Raw genomic sequence first — 24,616 nt, forward strand, 5'->3', positions numbered from 1 at the left:
GGTGCAGAAAAAGATTTACAAGAGGTAATGCATTCTGCAAACCAAGTTAGTAAGCATACTTTGCAGTGTGGCTTTGATGCCCTAGAAGCATCTTGCATGGCTGCAGTCACTGAGTCTGTACTAAGAAGGCATGCTTGGCTGAAGGAACAAACCTTGCCAGATTGTCAAATCAAAATTACAATTACTAGACACTTCTTTAAATAAGGACTGTTTGGCACCAAAGCTGAAGAGGTTCTTAAAATAATGGAAGAAAAAGCTAAATGTATGCAAACTGTTCAAAAATTCTAACAAGTTCAGCTACCTAGATTCAGTTGACCTTGGCCTTCTAGGTCTTCAGTCCAAACCCAGGGGAAACGGACCACCAAGACTACAGTCTCACGGTATGCAGAGATCTAAACAATGGAGTGCCACCACCTCAAAAACAGGGAGTGGTAAGCCACCCCCTTATGGAAAAAGTTCACAATTGACTTCTCAATTATCCTTCCCAGCCCTGCCCAATTATTTGTGCCCCAGGAGGAAAACTTGCTCTGCATGCAAAAAACATGTCAATTACTCGGGACCGATTGGGTTCTAAACCTTGTATCCCAGAGGTACAGATTCTATTTCCATTCACTGCTAACCCCAAGCGAGTTTCCAGATCTTCCTCCAAACTAGTGGGCAGAGGCTCAAGAGCAAGTACTTTCCCTGCTCAATATCAGGGCTATTAAACCTTTTCCAGTAGAACAAAGACTGGTTTCTACTCCAGACTCTTCCTGGTGCCCAGAAAAGAGGGCTCTTGACGCCCAGTCCAATTCTCAACACCTTTCTGGTGGTGCCAAAATTAAAAATGCTTACCCTGCAACAGCTTCTCCCTATGCTAGCCAAGGATGCCTAGTTAGTCGCCCTAGACTTAAAAGATGCTTATCAGCACTTCCTATAAGGAGTCTTGCAGGAAATATCTACGCTTCAAGGCAGGCTCTATGCACTGTCCGTTCTCTGCACTTCCCTTTGTGAATACTCTGGGCGCAGTAGATAAGCCAAAGTGCCTGGCTCCAGCCATTGCATACTGCAGGCAGAGAAATATCCAAATTTTCCCATACTTGGACGATTGCTTGATTCAGGTGGACAGTCGGGAATTGCTACTTCAGCACTTGGCATTTGTAAAGAGACCCAACTTCATTGGGGTACACCCAACTGGTGCCCAGTCAAAACATTTTATTCCTGGGAGTAAGCTTGAACACAACTTCCCAGATGGCATTTCTCACTCCAGAAAAACGGGTCTGTTTTGACCAATTACTTCAAACAAATGGCCACCAAAACCCAGCTATCTGCAAGGAAAATACTGCAAACCCTGGGGTTTATGGCTTCATGCATTCTGCTAATTTCCTATGCAAGACTGCATATGAGGAAACTTCTGTCTTTGGTGCCATCCCAGGACAAATTCTCCTGCACATCAAAGAAAGATGCTAGCTGTACAGAATGCTCTGACGGTCTTCAAATACCTAATCCTTCCAGGATAACTGCTGATAAAAACGGAACACACCACAGTTTTATGTGGTACATAAACAAGCGGGGGGGGGGGGGCAGGTTAGCCATGGCCCTGTGGAACACGGCCATGAGCAACCATGTGAATCTAAGCTCAATTCCTGCCAGGCAAACAAAATTCACTGGCAGACTTAAGCAGAAATCTCCTGGACCCACACGAGTGAAATAGGAGCCCAACACCTTCAATCTTCGAATCCAGAGGTGGGGGACATCAGAGGTGGACCTCTTTCCCTTAGAACCACCAGTTGAGCAAATTCTGCACTAGGAACCCTTACAGTAGGGCCGGAAAGGTGGATGACCCTATCCTTCAAATGGGAAAACCTTTCAATGTATGCCTTCCCCCACCTCTTAAAAGTACTACTCTAGATCAAACAGGACAGGCCAAGGGCAATTCTCATTGCCCCAGACCGGTCATGCTATACCTGATACCCACTCTTACACAGTCTGACTAGTGCCACCCTGGCACCTTCATTAGACACCTTCCCTGATGTCTCAGCAGTGTGGGTGTGGATTTTGCATCCACACTTGCAAACCCTAAACCTTGCAGCCTGACTTATGCTGAAAAGTGGAAAAGATATTGTTCTTGGAATCCGTCTCAAGGAAAGGACAGCAGTGCCCTCCTTACCTCAAATCCTTGATTACTTAGCAGAGCTACTCCAGAGGCCTATCCTTCTCCTCCATTAAGATTCATGCCTCTGCCATCTCAACTCATTACAATACTGAGCCACCTTTATTTTCTAACCCTGACAAACAGCTCCTGAGAGGGGCTAACAACTTAAGGCTACCTAGGAGAGCACCCACCCCTGCCTGGGACCTTAACTTTGTACTGGAAAAGCTCACGCTTCCCCCTTTTGTACCTGCTGCTTCAGCAGAGTTAAAATTCCTCTCTTGGAAAACAGCCTTGCTTTTCAGCTAGGAGTGTCACTAATGGCTGTGGAACCCTTCATTATTTTCCAAACTGACAGGGTTTCCCTCAGGACTAACCCGTCCTTTATGCCCAAGGTGGTATCCAGTGTGGCTCTGAACAAATCCATACATTTGCCAACCTTCTTCCCTAATCCTCAGAATAAATGGGAAAGGATCCTGCACTCCTTGGATGTGCACAGACAGCTCAGGTTCTAATCTGACTGGACTAAACCTTTCAGAAAATCTGACCAGCTGCTAGTCAGCTTTGCTACAGGGGCAGAGGGCAAGGCCATTTCAAAGCAAACCATTTCCAAATGGATAGCACACTGCATCTATTTCTGCTACATGCACCATGGAAAACTTACCCCACAGGGGATTAGAAGACATTCCACTAGGGCTACTTCCACCTCTACAGCATTTCTCAGGAGAGTCCCTACTCTGTGACATTCTGGAAGCTGCAACCTGGAGTTCTGTACACACCTTCCCCAAGCATTACCTCCTTACCTATTTTTTCTAAATCCAGAGCTGGGTTTGCTACAGCAGTCTTACAAGGCCGGCTAGCCAGCCCTAACAAATCTTGTCTGCCTCCTCCCTTCCTCAGCTTTGGGAATCAACCCAAGTGTGATGACTGCAGCAGTGAAACACTAAGAACATAGTACAGTTGTGTACGTACCATAAATGTAGATGCTCCAAGTGTATTCACTGTTGCAGTTCTGGTTTCCTTCCTTCCCGCCCCCTGGTTTTCTCTATCCTTTCTGCCTTTTCTCTCTCTGGCCATTTTTAATGGCAGTGGTATTTACTTTTTCCTGGTGGTGATCCACACTATATACTAGCTTCCTATTTGAAAACTGATGTAATGGCATCGGCTGCCTGTTTTATACCACTGACGTCGTGGAAGAGGCGACCTCTTCCAACGCAGAAATCCCAAAGACTCTGTCTGCATTCAGGTAGCCCTCAGTAGGCCCGAATACCAGTGTGCGATGACTGCAGCATCTACGTTATATGGAGTGTACACAACTGTACTTTCTTCACAACTGTTTAAAATTCTTGATTTTCCCTGAGCCACTTCTGGGTTTTTCTTCTGCCAAGACTAATCTAGTTCCATGAAAGGAAGGTTCCTTGCCACCATTGGAGGGTGCTGCAGCGTCACTTTCTCTGACCCTCGTGAGAGGATGACTGTGTGCCAAACTAGTTATGACTGGTGTGGTTCTCTGAATTTTTCCCAGTTTAGGATAACCATCAAAAAAGGACCAGTGGTTCTCAATGTTTATTGGTCTATCTTTGACTGCACACACACATGTACACATTCACACACAAGTATACATGTGCATGACCCCCCAAAGGGCTTTACTGTTGGAACAGTCATTTTTATCTGTAGTAAATAGTGTAGCTCTTTTGCAAGGGAGGCATTGAACAGTTTTTCAGTGTAGATTTTTGGTAGGTGTCTCTCCAAATTTTATTTAACACATTATGCAGAGCAGGTTTCTCTGTATATTGAAGTTTCACTTTTAATCTTTAATAGGTGTGTTTTTTAAATGCAAGCACCATGTACCACGTTTATTTTGTGCTGCTGCTGAAAGTTTAGAAGCCAAAAGTCCACTTTCTTTTATAAAAACTTAACTGGGTAGTCATCCTTCATCCTATTGCACGCTTCCTCAGCAGCAGGCATGTCAAGAGCAAAAAAGCTTGAGACCTTGTTCAGAACACCTAGCCCTGTGGCTGCAATGAGGGAAGACGAACTAGGCAGTTGTGTAAGGTGTGAGGGCAGCAACTAACTTGACTCTCCAAAGATTTTGAGCATTACAGTGGATGTAACTGCCTGGTTGAATTCAGCATAGGTCTGCTGACCTGATGAGTGGGCTTTCCTTTTGTTTTTTCCCAGCCCTATGTTTAATGTCTAATTCACATACCTCCTAACTCTTCTGGAGGTAGAGAGTTGGATTGGGTCCTTGGCTGCTGCTGCTTTCTAGTCTTCAGAAGGATGTTTTGAGCTACTTGGATGTGCCATTTTCACAAAGGTTGCCTACCTTTTGTCAAAAATGACTTCATGTTCCTTGTTGTGGATTTCCGACTTTAAATGTAATGTGGAAGCATTTTAAATGGTTTCAAGGAGCTACCTGAATCTAAAATTGTGTGGACTTGCTGGGCAGAAGATGGCCAAAGCCCCTAGGCTACCATCCATCTGAATTTCAGTTTAAGGATATATTTGAATTCACATTTTTAAACCCTGACTTAATCACAGCAGTTGAAGAAAGTAGATGATGTTCATAGTGTTACACTGCTGCAGTCATTACACTTGGGTTATCCTGCCATCAGGCGGTTCTTCAGTCGGCGTGAGTTCCAAAGTCTTGGTCCAGCGTCGGTTGCTGTCGCTTCTTCCCTGACGTCAGTGCGACAGGGGTATATAAGATGCAGCCAACGTCATTTTCTTCAGTCTTTCTTAACGTGCGGTGCCCGAAACAAAAGCAGTTCAGCAAGTGCAGGTCGGCTGACTCCTGAGATTTTCATTCCGAATCCAGAACCGAAGTCTTCTACAAAGCTAAGTACCCCGTTGGGGAAACTTTTTCTTGCCTCAGACCAATGTCAGTTAACTGTGTTTCTTGTGGGAAGCAAATACCTCATAAGGATTTCAATTCTTATTGTATCCCATGCCTAGGTCCAGACAACAACGTCACTGTCTGTTTTGTGCTAGGTTTAACAAGCGCACTATTTTAACGGTTTGATTTTGCCCGACATTATTTTGGCAGAAAATTCAATTACACCATGCTGTCGGAACTACTGACAACCGGAATACATAAAAAGCGCAAAGACCAGGACGGGTATCAGAGGCCCAAAACTGACAAAGAAGCCTCTTCTAGGCCAGTCGCCGGTTCACCGGTTTTCAGCGAGGTGCCTTCGCAGCCCCTGACTACTGCTTCTTTAGGACTACAGGCCACCTCTGACTCCCACGTGGAGATGGCTGGGCCTTCGGACGCACCAGATTTTCAGCCTACCGAGATTAACCCTTCAGAGGGATCCGGAGTAGCTGAAGAACCTGTAGCTACAGAGGGTGTTTTCAGACCTACTCTGCCAAGTCTAAACCTCCTTTAAAAACAAAGAAACAAATTCAACATTCACCAGGGCAGGCCTCCATGCCTAAGAAACAAATGCTCAAAATGGCCGAAGACCTAATCACTCGGATCAGGGGGTCCCATCCCCCTCCTGATTAAAAGGCCTAGACAGGATGCAGACTGACTCATCCGACCAGGTATCCATCTCTTCAGATTCCTCGGACCCTAGGATACTCTTTACCCCCTTATGAGGATTCTGATGCTGAGGAATCCATTCCTTCAGCCTCTCCACCTGAGGACTACTCCTTTGGGGAAACCTTACATACCATGAGGGAGCATTTCAATTGGGAGGGCCAGGATTACTCAGAATCCAAGAAAAGGCTCAGATTTCCTTTTATTACCTCAACACAGACCCCTTGCTATTCCACCAGTGATAGATATTGTGGAGGATGTGTATACTGAATCCAGTTTAAATCCTGATTCTTTACCTCCTGCTCCAGTTAAGCCAGACAGATGCTACAGAGTCCCTGACTCTCAAATTTCTTTATAAAAGCCCTGTTGCTGACCCTGGAACTATTTCTCAGGGCCCCAAAGGGGTAAAGGCCTCTTCAGCAAAGAATCCAGTCCCCTCTGACAGAGATTCCAGAGCATTAGACAGATAGGGAAGAAAGTATATACATCTGCAACTTTAGCAATGAGAGCCTTAAATTGCCAGTTTCACATGCTTAAAATATCAGCAGTATTTGATGTCTTAGTTGAAACAAAAAATGCTTCCAAAGTCCGATCCTCCTAATTATAAGGAAATGCAGGATTTATTGCATACAGCTGAACAAGTGGGAAAACATACTTTGCAATGTGGTTTTGATTCATTAGAGGCCTCTTGTAGAGCAGCAGTTACAGGATCTGTCATTAGAAGACATGCTTGGTTAAAAGAACATACATTACCAGATCATGTTAAAGCAAAGCTATTGGATGCACCTTTGCAGCAGGATGTGTTATTTGGAGTTAAGGCAGAAGAAGTATTAAAGAAAATGGAGGATAAGGCAAAATCTATGCAAACTGTGAAGGATTTCTTACATGTTCAGCCTCCTCAATTTAGCAGAAATTGGCAAAGAATTGGTCCTTTCCAGTTACAGACAGACCTCAAAGGGGTAGATACAGACGTCCAAGAGGTAGAGGTCAACCACAAGGTCCTTACAGGCCTCGACAATGGGGTGCATCAACACCAAAAGAAGGGGAAGACAGGGCCCAACCTTATAAAAAACAGCCTCAATGACTTCCCACTATAGCTGCCAAACAGTTCTCTCTTGGCAGCCCCCCTGGGAGGAAAACTGGCACTTTTCTATCACAATTGGCATATGATCACCAAAGACAAATGGGTTCTCAACATGGTCTCTCAATGTTACAGGTTCCACTTTCACTCTCTACCAAGGTTAAAAGGAATGCCAAATCTGCCACCAAATCAATGGGCAGAGGCTCAGACAAATTACAGCACTCATGGACATGAGAGCTATTCAAAAGGTACCAACACAGGAGCAAGGACAAGGATTTTACTCAAGACTTTTTTTCTTGTTCCCAGGATCTTTCTTCTCTAAACACTTACCTGGATGTTCCAAAATTCAAAATGTTGACACTACAGCAGCTTCTTCCCATGCTGGGCAAGAAAGCTTGGCTCGTAACTTTGGACCTCGGGGACATGCAGGTATGCCTCCTTATCAGACAAAACTGCAGAAGATACCTCAGATTCATAGCTGGTTCAATGCACTACCAATTCTCTGCACTGCCCTTTGGCTCGTCTATTGCGCCCAGGCACTTCACAAAGTGCCTGGCACCAGTAATTGCATTTTGCAGACAAAGGAATTCAGATTTATCCGTACCTGGACGACTGCCTGATTCAAGCAGAGAGCAAGGACATTCTTCTAAAGCATCTGGCGTTTGTAAAGAAGTTAAGTTGCCTAGGGTACACAGTAAACTAAAAGAAGTCGAAACTAGTGCCCTCACAAGAGATAATATTCCTGGGTGCCAGCTTGAATACAACGTCCCAGATGGCTTATCTCGCGCCAGACCAGCAAAGACAACTGACTCAATATTTTCATTTGATGGCAACAAAGATACAACTCCCTTCAAGAAAAATTCTGCAAGCCTTGGGTTACATGGCATCTTGCATACTACTAATTCCATATGCCAGAGTGCATATGAGGAAACTACAGTGGTACCTAAAGAGTGTCTGGTCTCAACGCTGTCAGAATTTGGAAACTGTAATACCATTAATTCCTTGCCTTCAACAGGTGTTTCGATGGTAGGCTCAAGCTTATCACCTCAAAAAGGGGACAGCCTTTCACTCAACCCACAGCCAGGCAAACACTGACAACAGATGCATCTGATTACGCCTGGGGAGCACACATGGCAGGAAAATGTATTCAGGGCAAGTGGCCCGCAGAACAAAGGCATCTTCACATCAATCCAAAAAGAGATGCTAGCTGTACAAAATGCCCTTATAGCTTTCAAGGACCTTCTGCATCCAGGACAACTACTACTAAAGACTGACAACACCACAGTTATGTGGTACATAAACAAGCAAGGGGGCACTCATTCTTATCCCCTCTGCAGACAAGCCATGACCTTGTGGAACACAGCTCTAACCTATCAAGTTAATCTGCAAACACAATTGCTGCCAGGAGAGAAAAACACATTGGCAGACTACTTAAGCAGAAACATTATGGATCCGCACGAGTGGAAGTTGCATCCACAAATATTCAGAATGAGAACACAAAAATGGTAGAGCCTGGACATAGATCTCTTTGCATCCCCAATGAACTGCCAGCTACAGAAATTCTGCACAAGGACTTGCCACTCAAGCATGGAAAGTGGATGCCCTCTCATTCAGCTGGAAAAACCTACAAGTACATGCTCTCCCACCACTACCTCTCCTTCCAAAGGTACTCCTAAAAGCCAGGCAAGAAGAGCCAAAGATGATCCCGATTTGCCCCAGACTGGCCACGTCAGCACTGGTACCCAATCTTAAAGAACTTGGCACAAGGTCAACCCTGGATTTTGCCTCAAATCCCACATCTTCTGACTCTGCGCAACAATCTGATAACTTCACAGCCAGCTAAAGACTCTAAACCTGGCTGCATGGAAAATTCCTTAGTCAAGCAAGCAATGCCTCTCTCCAAAGCTGTTATGGATGTCATTCTGGAGGCCAGAAGGCCTAGCACCAGGAAAGCCTATTCGGGTAAATGGAAGAGATTCTGTGCCTGGAACCAGGCTCACAGCCATGACCCTCTTGTCCCAAATGTTCCTCAGATACTACAATATTTAACGGAGATGCTGGACAAAGGCCTCCTTTTCATCCATAAAGATCCACGCCTCTGCCATCTCTGCTCATTACAACACGGACCCACCAATTTTTTCTAACCCCTTGCTAAAACAGTACCTCAGAGGGGCTAAAAACATAAGACCGTCCCGTAGAGCACCTACTCCAACTTGGGACCTGAACTTTGTGTTGGAAAAAATAACTTTTCCTCCTTTTGAGCCAGCTAACACAGCAGATTTAAAATGTCTCTTGGAAAACTGCTCTGCTCCTGGCAATAACCTCAGCATGAAGAGTTTCAGAATTACAGGCACTAATGGCAGTGGAACCTTTCCTCCATTTTCCACCAAGACAGGGTGTCTTTAAGAACAAACCCTCCTTTTATGCCAAAGGTGGTTCAAGTGTGGCTCTGGTTTTCACTTGCCAACTTTTTATCCAAACCCACAGAGTAAAGGGGAGAGACTTCTGCATTCTTTGGACATACACAGGCAGTTACACTTCTACTTTGGATAAAACCAAAGCTTTCAGAAAAACTGAGCAATTGTTGGTAGCATATGCTGCAGGAGCACAGGGAAAAGCCATTTCAAAACAGACCATTTAAAAATGGATAGGACACTGTATACATTTCTGCTATACACACCATGGGAAAACTGTACCCAACAGCATTAGGTCTCATTCCACCGGGGCAACGGCCACTTCAACTGCCTACCTCCAAGGAGTACCTACCAAGGACATTTTGGAAGTAGCAACTGTACATACCTTCACCAAGCATTACCATCTGCCTCTTTTTACCCTAAATGCAGGGCTGGCTTTGCCACTGCAGTGCTGCAGGGCCTTATGGCCACCCCTAATGCCTTATAGAACCAGCCACCCTACCTCAGCTTTGGGATTCTACCCAAGTGTAATGACTGCAGCAGTAACACAATGGACATAGTACAGTATTGTACCTACCATAAATGTAGATGTTAGAGTGTATACACTGCTGCAGTCCAGGTTACCCTCCCTCCTTCCCATCTTACTTGCTGGTATGTACCCTTTACTGCTATGGGGAGTATTTGCTGCTTAACTGAAAGTTGTTGTTTGCTTTTCTTTATGTATGTTTTATTAGCAATTTGCATTATTAGCAATTTGCATTGCCTACCTATTTGGTGGTACCTGACATCTGGGGCAAGAAAAACTGAAGAAAATGGTGTCTGCTGCATCTTGTATACCCCTGTCGCACTGCTGTCAGGGAAGAATCGACAGCAACCGATGCTGGACCAAGACTTTGAAACTCAGGCAGACTGAGGGACCGCCTGACGGCAGGGTAACCCAAGTATAATGACTGCAGCAGTGTGTACACTCTAACATCTACATTTATGGTAGGTACAAAACTGTACTTTAGTCCCATCCCCCCTTCATTTTTACATATGGGTTCGGAGCCGATCCTCTCCTCCGACTTGGGTCGATTTACAAGCTAGAAAACTTCTGGTTGGCTTGTGGCTAAGCAGGTATCCCATGGTGCACCAGTACACTACCAGATCTAGTTTGGCGCGTCTACTAGTTTGGTTGTGCTTCTCTTGCTAAGTTTTTTTCAAAATTCTTCATATTGTATCGTGTTCAATGCTTATTGTATATTTAGTATTGCTAATGTATCAGGCAGTTGCTTGCTTGCCTTTTTTGAGTGCAACTTAGTTTTTTAGTTTTGTTGGTATCCTGTGTGCCAGTTTTAGATGCATTGTGCATTTTTTGATTATTGGGTAGAGTTCTTGGCGGTTTTCTGCTCTTAGTCAACAGTGGCTCCCGTTGTCTGTCGTTTTTCTCACCTTTTTGGTCTCTGCAGTTGGTTTCTGCTATTTTGACATTGTTTGTTTTTGGCGAGGATCCGTGTGTGCAGTTATGAGGATTGCAAGTTTGCCTGTGTTTTCTTAATAGAATGTTATGTCGTTTACAGTTTCTCATGTGCATGAGCTTTCCTTTGTGGTCTGTTTAACTTAGAAGACATAGCTTCACTACACCGGACTAGGCCCGTTTAAGTTAGAGGAGCTAGTCCTTTTCTTTTCTGTCTTCAATCTCTCTGGGGGTGTTCTCTCCAATCTCTCTGGGGGTGTGTGTGTGTGTGTGTTGGTGTCGGGGGTGTGTGTGTGTGTGTGTGTGTGTGTGTGTGTGTGTGTGTGTGTGTGTGTGTGTGTGTGTGTGTGTGTGTGTGTGTGTGTGTGTGTGTGTGTGTGTGTGTGTGTGTGTGTGTGTGTGTGTGTGTGTGTGTGGGGTCTTAGGGTGTATATGTCGGGGGTGTCTGGTGGAGGGGTGGGTGTTGGGGGGGTGGGTGTGTGTCGGAGGAGTGGATATCGGGTGTGGGTCAGGGGGTGGGTTGGGAGGGGAGGAGTGGATATCGGGTGGGTTGGGGAGGGGTGGGTATCGGTGTGTCGGGGTTGTCTGGTGTGGGTCAGGGTGTGTCGGTGTCAGATGGGTCTGTCGGGTGGGGCTGTCTGTCGGGGTGTCGGGTGTGTGGGTGTCGGGGGTGTCAGGGTGTGTCGGGGTGCGGGGTGGGTGTGATTGTGTCAGGTGTGTCGGGGGGTGGGGTGTGTTGGGAGGTGTGTGTCGGAGGTGTCTGGTGTGTGGGGTGTGGGTGTGTTGGGGTTGGGGTTTGTCGGGGGGGTGTGTGTGTGTGGGGGGGGTGTGTCTGGGGTATACACTAACATCTACATTTATGGTAGGTACAAAACTGTACTTTAGGTAGTCAGAGCTCCCCTTCATTTTTACATATGGGTTCAGAGCCGATCCTCTCCTCCGACTCTGTCGATTTACAAGCTAGAAGGCTTCTGGTTGGCTTGTGGCTAAGCAGGTATCCCATGGTGCACCAGTACAGTACCAGATCTCGTTTGGTGTGTTGACTAGTTTGGTTGTGCTTCTCTTGCTAAGTTTTTTCAAAATTCTTCATTGTATCGTGTTCAATGCTTATTGTATATTTAGTATTGCTAATGTATCAGGCAGTTGCTTGCTTGCCTTTTTTGAGTGCAACTTAGTTTTTTAGTTTTGTTGGTATCCTGTGTGCCAGTTTTAGATGCATTGTGCATTTTTTGATTATTGGGTAGAGTTCTTGGCGGTTTTCTGCTCTTAGTCAACAGTGGCTCCCGTTGTCTGTCGTTTTTCTCACCTTTTTGGTCTCTGCAGTTGGTTTCTGCTATTTTAACTTTGTTTGTTTTTGGCGAGGATTGCAAGTTTGCTTGTTTTTTCCTAAGAATAGAATGTCATTTACAGTTTCTCATGTGTATGTGCTTTCCTTGTGGTCTGTTTAACTTGGAAGACATAGTTTCACTACACCCTGGGGGGTGGTGTGTGTGTGCGTGTCGGGGGCAGGTCGGGTGGGTGTGTCGGGGAGGGGTGGGTATTGGGGGTGTCTGTGGGGTGTCGGGGTGTGTGGGTGTCGGATGGGTGTGTCAGAGGTGTGTCGGGGGGTGTGGGTGTCAGGGTGTTGGTAGGGTGTGTCAGGTGGGGCCCGTTTTAGTTGGAGGACCTAGTCCTCCTTTTCTGTCTTCAATCTCTCTGAGGGTGGGTGTTCTCTCTCTCTCTTCATTCTCTCAGGGGTGTGTGTGTGCGTGTGTGTCGGGGTGTGTGTGCGTGTGTGTCGGGAGGTGTGTGCGCGTGTGTGTCGGGAGGTGTGTGCGCGTGTGTGTCGGGAGGTGTGTGTCGGGGGTGTGTGTGTGTGTGTGTGTGTCGGGGGTGTGTGTGTGTGTGTGTGTGTGTGTCGGGGGTGTGTGTGTGTGTGTGTGTGTCGGGCTGTGTGTGTGTCAGTCAGGCAGGTCGGGTGGGTGGGGTGTGTGTGGGGTGTCGGGGTGCCGGGGGTGTGTCAGGTGGGTGTCGGATGGGTTTGTCGGGGGGTGGGTGTGTCGGATGTGTGTGTGTGTGTCTGGTGTGTGTCAAGGTTGTCGGGTGGGGGCGTGTGTGTCGGGGGGGGCTGTATGGGGGGTATACACTCTAACATCTACATTTATGGTAGGTACAGAACTGTACTTTACTTTAGGTCGTCCGAGCTTCCCTTCTTTTTTACATATGGGTTCGGAGCCGATCCTCTCCTCCGACTCGGTCGATTTACAAGCTAGAAGGCTTCTGGTTGGCTTGTGGCTAAGCAGGTATCCCATGGTGCACCAGTACAGTACCAGATCTTGTTTGGCGTGTCGACTAGTTTGGTTGTGCTTCTCTTGGCTATAGCTAAGTTTTTCAAAATTCTTCATATTGTATCATGTTCAATGCTTATTGTATATTTAGTATTGCTAATGTATCGGGCAGTTGCTTGCTTGCCTATTTTGAGTGCAACTTAGTTTTCTAGTTGCCAGTTTTAGGTGCGTTGTGCATTTTTTGATTATTAGGTAGAGCTCTTGGCGGTTTTCCGCTCTTAGTCAACAGTGGCTCCCGTGGTCTGTCGTTTTTCTCACCTTTTTGGTCTCTTGGCAGTTGGTTTCTGCTATTTTGACTGTTTTTGGCGAGGATCCGCATGTGCAGTTACAAGGATTGCAAGTTTGCCTGTTTTTTCCTAAGAATAGAATGTCATTTACAGTTTCTCGTGTGCTTTCTTTTATGGTCTGTTTAACTTAGAAGACTTAGTTTCACTACACCGGACTAGGCCCGTTAGAGGGGCTAGTCCTTGTGTAATTCCTTCTTAAGGCTAGGCCCGTTTTAGTTAGAGGACCTAGTCCTCCTTTTCTGTCTTCAATCTCTCTGAGGGTGGGTGTTCTCTGTCTTCATTCTCTCAGGGGTGTGTGTGTGTGTGTGTGTGTGTGTGGGTGTGTGTGTCGGGGTGTTTGTGGGGGTGTGTGTGGGTTTGTCGGGGGTGTGTCTGGGGGTGTGTGTGTGTGTGTGTGTCGGGGGGGTGTGTGTGTGTGTGTGTGTGTGTGTGTGTCGGGGGGGGTGTGTCGGGGTGTGTGTCTGTGTGTAAGGAGCATAAACCCTCAGGGTTCAAAAACTGTATGAAATGCTCCCAAAAGATGTCCTTAACGGATAGCCAGAGTAGCTGTGTCTACTGCCTAGGGGCCATCCACTTACAGTAGCCATGTTTGATCTTCCATGCTCTCCTAGAGTGTTACAAGAGAGGAAAAACAAACTCCTACTCAAGGGTCTATTGAAACCATGCGTTGAGGAAGCATTTTCCACTTCTTTGGCTTCCTGTAAGTCTGGGAAATCAAAATCCTCAAAAATGCCTTCTCTGGCACGGCTGGTGTCTCAGAGCCACCTCCTAAACAATCGAGACAATCCAAATTTGCCTCCTTGACTCCTCAGCCTTCGTAGCCGAAGGAAAGCATCATGGTGGTGTCAGTCGGTTACAGGGGTTTCAGTACCGATCTCTGAAACAATTGATACAGCAGTTGACTCTGCTACTCTGAGCTGGTCGGTGTCGATAACAATTGTCTTCAGTGCCCCCCCCAGGTCAAGATCCCCAACTATGTCTTCCAGGACCCTTTCAGAAGATGATGTGGAGAGGGTAGTGCTGAGACTCCTGAAGTAGTCTGCCTTGCCAAAGTTATTGTTGGCTCTGACCCAGTCTGCATCCGGAGCCACTTGACCCAGCTTTGCCCTTGTCTGCTATTCCTCCTCCGAGCCATACTGGCCTTTCGGAGCCGGAGTGCTTGGTGCCAACAGAGGAAATGCCGGCTCCAACTCGCCTTGTTGCTGCCTTGGAGCCGGGTTTGGCTCTTGACACGCTCAGTGCTGTCCGTAGTGTCCAGGGGCCGAAGCTCTCTTGTTGGCACCAACAGGGAGGGTTGGAATCTCTCTACAGTTCCAAGCCTTCCTCTCGGTGCATCAGCCAGGGTAAGCTCGGACCCTGCATCTGTCTCCACTGCTGATCTGCATCTCTTTGGAGCCGGGGAGGTCGGCATTTGAGATGATGAGCGTGCTGTCTCATTCTCCAGCACTTACTACTGGCTCCAGCACTCTTCCCCTGAGAGCACCCACTTCAGTCTCAGCCCCTACTATTTCTGCAGACAGAGACCCGCAGCCTCAGGGGCCATTGGCTGGTGGTCCCCACTCTTACGAGGCTTCCCCAGAATATCCTTCTGAGGAGCCTCTCCAGAAGAGGTTATGTAAGAGGAAACCTATTGACTCCCAGGGTGAGTCTTTGACCTAGTGTAGTCTGAAGGGTCCCCCAGGTAGTTGTCTTGTCTCCTTTGTGGATATTTTAGAGATCCTTGGGCAGAGGTGTGACTGGCCCACTATTAACTCTTATGATTGAGTCTGTGTACCACCTTCTGCCTCTTGGGCATCTCCACCTTTTGACAAACTAATGGATCTAGTCAGTCGAAAGGTGTGGGGTACTCTACACCGTGGAGCCAGTCCCCAGGAGACCAAATACGTTCTTGTCTGCACCTCCTGGTAAAGAGTTCTTGTCCAAGGTTGTTCCCGTAGATGCCGTGGTGGCGGTCACGAAGGAGGAGTTAGCGGAGACATCTTCATCTGCCAAACAAGGAGTGTCTGCAGATGGACAGATTTGGGAAGCATATTTTTAGTTCACCGGCCTTTATCCTTCGATCATTGAACTCTCACTTCACGAGGTTGCAGAGGGATCTTCTCAAGGAGTTAGGAGATTCCATGAAAGGTGCGTGTACTGAGGAAGTTCCTGACAAAGTTTCTACGCAGTTGTCCACCTTTAAATTCTGTGGTGAACTCCTCCATGCGACTTCAATCTTATGCTGCGGATGGAGCAAGTAGAGCAGCGGGTTCAAAAGTTGTCTGGATGAGCTTATGTAATTTTGTGGAACTGTTCAGGTCTACTTTCACCAACGCTCCGTTTGATGGTTCCTCATTGTTTGGTTCCAAGGTGAAGGATAACGCTCACTTGGTGTGAGCAAGAAGGAAAGATGTTCTCTAGTCGGAGTGCATTTTACTCTCCCTTCCAGACCATACCCAAAGAGTCAAAGGGGTGGTAAAATGTGGTTCAAGAAGCCCCAGAGGGTCTTTCCTGACACAAAGGGTGAATCCTCCTTCAGAGGCAGAGGAGGAGGAGGAAACTGCAGATGTCGCCCTATAGGCAGGAGCTGTCCACAATACCAACAAGGCTGTGATTCCTTTCGAGGACTGCCTTGGCACTCCTGATGTGTAGCCAGACTCCACTTCTCTGGGGCCGGTTGGGGGTCGCATTTCTTTGTACCAAGAAGCCTGGCTAAATATCACCCAAGACAAGTGGGTACAAAAAGTTGTTACCAGAGGCTATATTATACCCTTTTCCCCATCGCAGTTTGTTCCCAAAAGGATCCCAGATGTACCACGTAATCTCTGGGATCAGGCAACTGTGGAGATCAAAAGTTGCTCGGAAAGAGTCATCCAGCCCATCCCAGCAGACCAGATAGGATCCGGAACTTACTCCAGGTTCTTTTTAGTTTCAAAACAAACCAGAGATTGGAGGCTAATATTGGACCTCAGCAGATTGAACAAATCGGTGAAGGACAAGTTTCGGATGGTAACACTGCAGTCTATACTCCCGTTGTTATGGAAAGAGTTTTGGATGTGCTCTCTGGATCTTCAGGACGCCTATTACCACATAAAAATGGACAAGTCATCAAGAAGCCATCTACGCTTCAGGCTTGGGAGCCAATCACCATCAGTTTTGCGCTCTGCCCTTTGGTCTCACCACAGCCCCTAGGGAGTTCACCAAATGCATGTCGGTAGTGACAGCTCACGTGAGACATCAGGGATTCCAGGTGCTTCCGTATTTGGATTGGCTCCTGACCGTCCCCACCAGGCATCTACTCATCCAAAACCGGGATGCCACGATTCAGCTTTGTGCTCAGTTGGGGATCTCCATAAATTGGAAAAAAATCTGCATTATTGCCCTCCTCATTCTGTGATTTTTTTTTTTTTTTTTTTTTTTTTTTTTAATAGGCGCAGGGGTAGACACAATAAACATGACAGCTAGTCTCCCCCGCTGAAAAGGCACAGAACTTAATCTCCCAAGTTCAACGTTTTTCTCGCGTTGCAAAAAGTCAAAGCGAAGTGGGTTCTTCATCTCCTCAAGACTATGGCTTCCACAATTCTATTGGTACCATTAGCCAGGTTGCACATAAGAATTCTTCAGTGGCTTCTGTTTTCCCAGTGGTCCTTCCAATTTCAGGCTTCATGATGTATCCTCTTCGGTGTCACATATTCTTATGTCCTCCCATAAACCTTCAACTAGGAGGATGTATGGCAGTAAATAGAACAGATTTTCTATTTGGGCACAGAGAATGAATGTAGATCCATACACTGCTTAGGATCTGCTGCTGCCACTATTGGAGTCCAATTGGTGGCTTCTCATTTTCATTTAGGTTTTCCAGATACCAATTTAATGTCTCATAAGCTATGAAAGACCTTTTTGAATGGGGCCACTTTGAGACCACCTCTGCAAGAACCAGTGGCTTCTTGGGATTTAAATTTTGTATTGTCCAAATGGACTTCCACCCTTTTGAACCTCTCCACTCATCTTCTCTAACATTTTTGTCTTGGAAGACCTTGTTTGGTAGCTGTCACATCAGCTAGATTGGTATCAGAACTACAGGCCTTGTCTATTCCAATGAGCCACCTAAGAATAAGGTGCTAGGAATGCTGTCCTATATGTAAAAATGGTGAGATCTGACTACCTAACTTAAGAAGTTATGTATGTACTCCCCATAACGTTCCATGTTGGTAGTCCATCTCACTCTTCATTTTTACCAACCCGCCATCCTGCCCCCATCCTGGAAGATCTGGAAGTAGTAATTTTGGTTGCCTTTGGTTGGAGACCCTTTAGTATTGGTTGTTTTAGTGAGCAGCAAACAAGATCTGGGGATTGTACTGGTGCACCATGGGATACCTGCTTAGCCACGAGCCAACCAGAAGTCTTCCAGCTTGTAAATTTGGCCGAGTCAGAGCGGAGGATCTGAAGTCTTCCAGCTTGTAAATTTGGCCGAGTCAGAGCGGAGGATCTGCTCTGAACCCATATGTAAAAATGAAGGGTGAGATGACTACCAACATGGAACGTTATGTTGCGTACATAACTTTTTTTTTTTTTTTTTTTTTTTTTTTTTTTACTCTATAAATGTATTTGAAGACTGCAATAGGAACATTATGGCAAGCTTGTCACTTAGACCAGCAGCTCAAAACTGGCTTTGGGTCCAAGCTTACTCCTGATATGTAGCTCAAGATTCTGGGTCATTTTCACACAATCTGTAGTTTTATTGCCCTTGCATGCATCGCAGTAAACTGTAGTGTGCCCCTTATGATTTCACACCTCCTGGGTGAGTGTGAATAAAAACAGGCTTGATCCATGCTACTTTAGGGTGGGCAGACTTTCCATACCATAAAGTGCAGCTGTGGTTAGGGAGCCCTTGGATGCAGCAGAGCAGCAGCCACTGGGTAGCTTTTTGCAGACTTGTCTGGATTTGTATATGGCTTCTCCTAAAGTATGTTAAAAGGCCTTTTGGTAAGTGTGTGTAGTACCTGTATTTGTCCAGTGCTAGACTCTTGCATCAAATTGACCATCTCCATAATTTGGAGAATGAACTTCCCCTCGGCAAATCCAGCTATTACTACCTTGCTAGCTACAGACCTCTGTCGGCCTCCCCCAAGAGTTAATTTAAATTACCTTGGTACCATTTGAGAGGTTAAATATTGAACCGTGTAGAGGGGTACTGACCTTCAAACAGTCGTAAGAGAACTTGGGTACTTGAAAGTCAAGTCTGTAAATCATTTTCAACATACGTGGGTGGGTGGAGGCTGGTAGTTAAATTACAAGGGACAGTCTTCAGGATGGTCATTGTAACACTGCTGTTCCTTGTTGGGCCTATCATCAAACACTGCCCTCTCTGGCCTGTATAAATCTAAGCATATTGCTCAATTAGAAGGGCCATAATGACTAAAAAAAAAATAAATATGTAACCTACTGATTGCTACAGGGTGACTTTTTTATCTTGCTTTTTTAGACATGGAAAAATTCCATTTGACTCTTGACAAACAAGCATATTGGGGACCTAATTTTACACCCAACACTAATCTCTGGAGAGAGAGGTTCCTAACTCCATGTATTCCCAGTCTGTGGAATCCACTGCAGGACAAGCAAAGTACCATGTCTTTCTTTAGGGCTAGTCTTTGAGTTGACTCATTTCCACTGGGGTTATTTATGACCTTGCTAGATTTGAGGTGGGCAGTATGGAGCACTAAAAGGGTGACCATTTTAGGTGTATATGGTTAGTCCTTTTTATGATCCCCGGTTATCGCATGCTTAGCATGGTTCGCAGGTGGGATGGAGGTGTTTACATATATAATGAAATGCACACTGTTTTATGAGTACACTTATGTCATTTTGTGGGGGGGGGGGTATTTCTGGCTACGTGTTAACTTGTTTTTGTTAGACCCCCCCCCCCCCCCCCAATTAGCAATTAAGGCATTTGTAATGCAGTGAAGACATTTTTCCCCCTTTCCATGTCTTTAGTGGCCTAGACTCTATCGTTATTGATGCAAGACTGTGTTTTGTCTGATCCAAATTTCAAATGCAGTGCTTTGTTTTTATCTTGTTAAAAGCAAGTGTTAAATATATTTTGGTGCTTCCTTGCAGTCTTTCGTAAACTCAGCAGTCTTTGAGGTGCAGGTGTTCTGTGCATTCTGCATGTGCATACAGAATGTAGTAACCTCTTCGTTTATGTTGCTTTTATACTGACTTTTTTTTGTTTGTTTTTTTTTAGCTGGTGTGTTCTGTGCAATTGTTTCACATCCTGCTGACTCTGTGGTATCTGTATTGAACAAGGAAAAGGGCAGTTCTGCTTGGGCCGTCCTAAAGAGACTTGGCTTTAAAGGTAAGTAGCTGACACTAGTATGCCATTCAAGATATTTTTCTTTTTTTCTTTTTTTGTTCACTATCAAGGGCAAATTAAATGGGCTTAAGTAACTGCCTTGCTTTGTCTGTGTCTTGCTGGTGAGTAGTTGCAGCATAACACCAGAGTTCCTGTGGTGACCACCACACATCCATTCCCCTTGTTTACTTTCACAGTTCTCTAGAGACTTTATAGTGACAGCAGGTTAGCATGTTCCTTAACTTTTCATTGTGTTACCTGTAAAATAACGTTTGTTCCTTCATGGGGCATAATTTTCAGGTGCGCATAACTAACTAAATGTGTGTGTGTTTAGAGGAATGTTTTCTGGGTGGTGAAGTTGACTTTCCTCCACTGATCCCTTATTCATTCTTGAGCATTGGATAGGATAAGGGTTTGATTAAAAAAAAAAATTATTTTAGATCAGATATTTAGCCTTAAATAGATACTTATCATGGCCTTGGTTACTTTTAAAATTTCATTGGTTCTGTAGCAGCTATTTTGTTACATTCTTAAGCAAGAAGGGCAGTTGGTGTAAATGGTTTAGTCTGTAAACTGTCCTGTTGTGGACCAGTTAAGTGGTACACACTTTACTACAGACATCTCTTAATATTCTGATATATTGCTAGAGAACACCATATGTTCTTTGCGCAAGTTAAGGCTGCAGTCATAACTTGAGGAACTCCGCCACAGAGAGAGCCCTGAATCCAACCAGAGTTTGGGTCCATCTTCCATCTTGCCCATACAAACCCCAGCCTTTCCTCTTTGTACGAACACAAACTTTTAGTCTAACATTTGTTCTATTTTGCCACATTTTACACTTCTGTCATGCCAGATGATTAGAGGAGTGTAGACAAGTATCACCTAGGGAATTTGGTTTATAAAATGTGCCACACACACACACTAGGCATTTTGGTTTTAAGTCTGTCTGCTTAAGGTTTTGGATGTTCTCAAGGAGAACAAATGTGTGCCGATAGTGACAGGAGTAATGCATATGCATGCTGTTTAACTTTGACTGTGCCTTGTGTGATACAGGTTTATAGGTAGGTACTAGGCTATCGGCCCTGGGGCCTATACAAGCCCAGCCAAAAAGATACCCTGGCTTTTGCCACCCAAGAAAATTATTTTCCTTGCCACTGTCGAGCAGAGCCACAGAGGTGATCCCCGGGGTGAATTTCCTATTTCCCATCCAGTCATCAAGATTTTTCTTGAGTGCTAATGAGGAGCTTTGTTTGATTATAGATGGCTAGTTTATTCCAGAGTATGGGAAGTCTCTGGGACAGGAATCTATCCCTCCGGCATGTGGTTTATTGTGGTGACGTGGTTTAGGTCCCTAGAGCGTGTAACTCGGAGGATTGGGATTTCTTTAAGTGGAGCATGTCCAACAGCTCTGGGTTTGACATAGCTTTGTATGTTAGGCAGAGATCACCTCTGAGTAGGCGATATGCGACTTGAGTAAAGCTGGTGTTTTTGAGACTGCCTGCATAGGACATCTGTTTGAGGCCGGTAATCCTCTTTGTGAGGTATTTCTGCGGGCTTTCCAGTTGTTGTAGATGTCTTGTGTGGTACATACCAAAAGGGGCGTTGTACTCTATAATGGATCTAATGAGTGATGAGTAGTGGGGAACAATGATTTTTCTAGATGAGAAACCTTTTGTGATGAGGTGTGCCACGTAGAAGGATTTCCTGAGTACTGTGGCGATGTGATTATCAAAGGAGAGACTATTGTCCACCTGTGTCCCAAGGTCTCATCACACTTTCGGTGTTATAATACCACCTATGTTGTAGTTCACGGGTACAGAGTTTTTACCAAAGGGGATAACGGTGCACTTTTTGGCATTGAGCTTGAGGCCATGGCTTTGACACCAGGCATCTGTCTCAGTGAGGCCCTTTTGTAGGCTGTCCACATCATTAGGAGTTTCAATTTATGGCTCCTAGTCTGCAGTCATCTGCGAACTTAGTTAGCCAAAGACCTTCTGTGTTAGCCTGTACTTCAGAGAAGTAGATACCAAACAGGAGAGGACCCAGGACTGAACCCTGTGGTACTCCACTTGTCACTGGTCTGAAGTCGGATTTGGAGTCTGCTACTTTCACAGTGTGGGTTCAGTCAGTGAGCCAGTTGGCAACCCATCTTGTGACATAGTGATTTATACCTAGTTTAGTGAGTTTATCTATAATTCCAGAGTGGGGGAATGGTGTCGAAAGCCTTGGCAAGATCTAGATAGGCTGTTTGAACCATCTTACCCTTGTCTACGGCTTTGGTGACCGCTTCAAAGAAGTTTATCAGGTTTAGGAGACGTGATCTGCCTTTTACAAACCCGAACTGGATGGGGTCCAGAGTTTTGGAGATTACCAATGTCTTTGTTTATAAGTTCCATGATACATTCCATGGCCTTGCAGACAGGCTCGTCAGGTTAATGGGACGGTAGTTCCCGGGGTCTGTGGTGGCTGCCCCTTGTGGAGTGGGATAACCGTTGCTGTGTGCCATTTAGCAGGCACAAATGGGGTGCCACTTTGTTCTGTAGTTCGTGTAGAATGTAGCCTGGGATGTTGTCTGGTCCCATGGATGCTGTGTTCTTGGCTTTGGAGAGTTTTTTTTTACCTGTGCAGCCGTGATTACAGGAACTTTGCATTCTTCCGGTATAGAGATAGGTTCACTGCTAACTTTACCCCCTTTCACCCCCTAAAGAGCCCATCTGCCAGGATGTTGGCAATATCAGTTGGGTCTGTATATGTAGTGCCATTGTGCTGCAACTCAACGCAGATCTGAGTGTTGCCATTGAGATTCTTGACATGGCTATAGAATGCTTTGTGGTAGTCTTTAGAATCGGTGGCGATTTTGTTTTCGTAACTAGCTTTGCATGATTTTATCGGGGATTGCAGCTTCTTACTGAGGCTGACCAGGGAGCTCCTCCACTTGTGGGATTTTATTTTTATGCAATAGTTTCTTCCTTCTGTTGTACAGTTTGTTTATGGCAGGGGACCACCAGTTTGGCTTCCTTTTTTGGAGGATAACGTCTTGGTTCTGTTTGGGATAGCACGATCCATGCACTCATGTAAGTGCTTATAAAGTGCAGTTGTGTAGGATTCAGTAGTCGTAACTGTATTGTCCATCTGCATGGGTGTCATGAAGTTCACCACTTTTGTCTTAAGAAGCATGAAGTTGACTTTGGAGAAATGTTTTACCATGGTTTCCTTAATGGGGGGTGGGGGCAGGATATGGATATCTAGGGTAATTTAGCTTCTGGTCGGATTGGACCAGTGAAGCATTGAGTTCAGGTGTGGAACACTGATCACATATGTTAATGACTAGATCTAGGATATTGTTGCCCCTGGTGGGGGTGTGGATAAGTTGATCCAGGGCATTGGAGTTTATGAATTCCAAAAAGCGTTGAGCGAAGGAGTTGGTACATGAGTAGTTTTCCCAGTTAATGGTGGGATAGTTGAAATTGCCCATTATTAGGGTGTTTGGTTGAACCTGTTGAGTTCGTCTGTGCTACACGAACTCAACGAGGAACTAAACCCGCATATAAGGCATCTGTTTAATCTTAGCCTTACCACAGGATACGTGCCCAAGGAGTGGCGTACGGCAACTGTGGTCCCACTCCACAAAGGCGGTACCTCTACGGACCCTGGAAATTACCGCCCCATAAGCTTAACAAGCCTGGTCTGCAAAGCTATGGAGAGGATCATAATGGAACTCATAAACAAAGACATAGGGGACTTGCACACATTGGACCCGACCCAGTTTGGCTTTGTCAAGGGCAGATCATGCCTTTTGAACTTGGTCGACTTCTTCGAAACAGTCACCAAGGCCATTGATGAGGGAAAGGCAGTCCATACAGCCTACCTTGACCTTGCAAAAGCTTTCGACACAATACCCCACTCGGGTATTATAGAGAAACTTACCAGCTTAAATGTAAACCCATATGTCACAAGAAGATGGGTTGCAAACTGGCTAAAGGACAGAACCCACAGGGTTAGAGTTGCTGGCGCCATGTCAGACTCCAAGCCGGTCACAAGTGGGGTCCCACAGGACTCTGTCCTTGGCCCCCTGTTGTTCGGCATCTACTTCTCAGAAGTACAGGCAAACATAGGAGGACTATGGCTGACAAAGTTTGCAGATGACTGCAAACTGGGTGCCATAGTGGAAAGTACATCGGGCACAGATATCCTTCAGAGGGGTCTCATGGAAACTTATAACTGGTGCCAGAGCCATGGCCTGAGGTTAAATGCCAAAAAATGTATAGTCATACCCTTCGGGGAAAAACAAGGTAACCCCAAGCTACCATATAGGTGGAAATCCATTAAGCACAGAAGAGGTTATCAGGGACCTGGGGACCCAGGTTGACAGTGGCCTTTCTTTTGACACTCACATTGCTAAAGTGGTTAGAAAGACCTTCTACATTGCCCATCTGATCATGAAGGGATTCACATCCAGATCAAGTGAGGTCATTGTTCCCTGTACTCTTCACTTATCAGACCAATGATCGAGTACAATGCCCCATTCGTGATGTATCTCACCCGACACCTGCAGCAATTGGGGAGACCCCAAAAGTTCTTCACCAAAAGGATAAAGGGACTCCAAAATCTGTCGTATGCTGCCAGACTGAAGAAACTCCAGCTCTATTCAGTCGCATACCGCCTGCTCAGAGGTGACCTGTGCCTGACATACAAGGCCATGTCCAACCCGGAATTAATGGACATGCTCCACCTCAAAATCCCAATCTACCAGATCCACTAGAGCAAGCGACTTAAACCTTAGCACGGATATAAATAGGACATGCTGGAGGGATAGATTTGTCACCCAGAGACTCCCTATGCTGTGGAATAGAATCCCAGTCCATGTGAGGCAGAGCACCTCGCTGGCTCTGTTCAAGAGAAATCTTGACCGGTGGATGGGAGATCGTAGGTTTACCTCGGGAATCATCTGTGTCACTGCTGGACAGAGGCACAACAAACTAATGGGCACAGTATTTTTTAACATAAGGGGTGGCGTAAGCCACAAAACTTTGGGCTAGGCTTATAAA

At 45.7% G+C, this 24,616-nt stretch overlaps 1 protein-coding gene across 3 annotated transcripts in view; it reads left to right on the forward strand.

The window, feature by feature from the left end:
* The window catches only part of SLC25A3 (solute carrier family 25 member 3), a 77,107-nt gene that overhangs the window by 48,350 nt on the left and 4,141 nt on the right, over nucleotides 1–24,616 (forward strand). For all 3 annotated transcript variants that reach the window (XM_044087823.1, XM_044087822.1, XM_044087824.1), the window contains exon 7: nucleotides 19,461–19,571. In XM_044087823.1, the coding sequence (XP_043943758.1) occupies nucleotides 19,461–19,571 (111 nt within the window). The remainder of the gene's footprint in view (nucleotides 1–19,460; nucleotides 19,572–24,616) is intronic.

This window comes from Protopterus annectens, chromosome 11.part0 (genome assembly GCF_019279795.1).
Source record: "Protopterus annectens isolate FY-2018-M chromosome 11.part0, PAN1.0, whole genome shotgun sequence".
NCBI classification, from domain to species: domain Eukaryota; kingdom Metazoa; phylum Chordata; order Ceratodontiformes; family Protopteridae; genus Protopterus; species Protopterus annectens.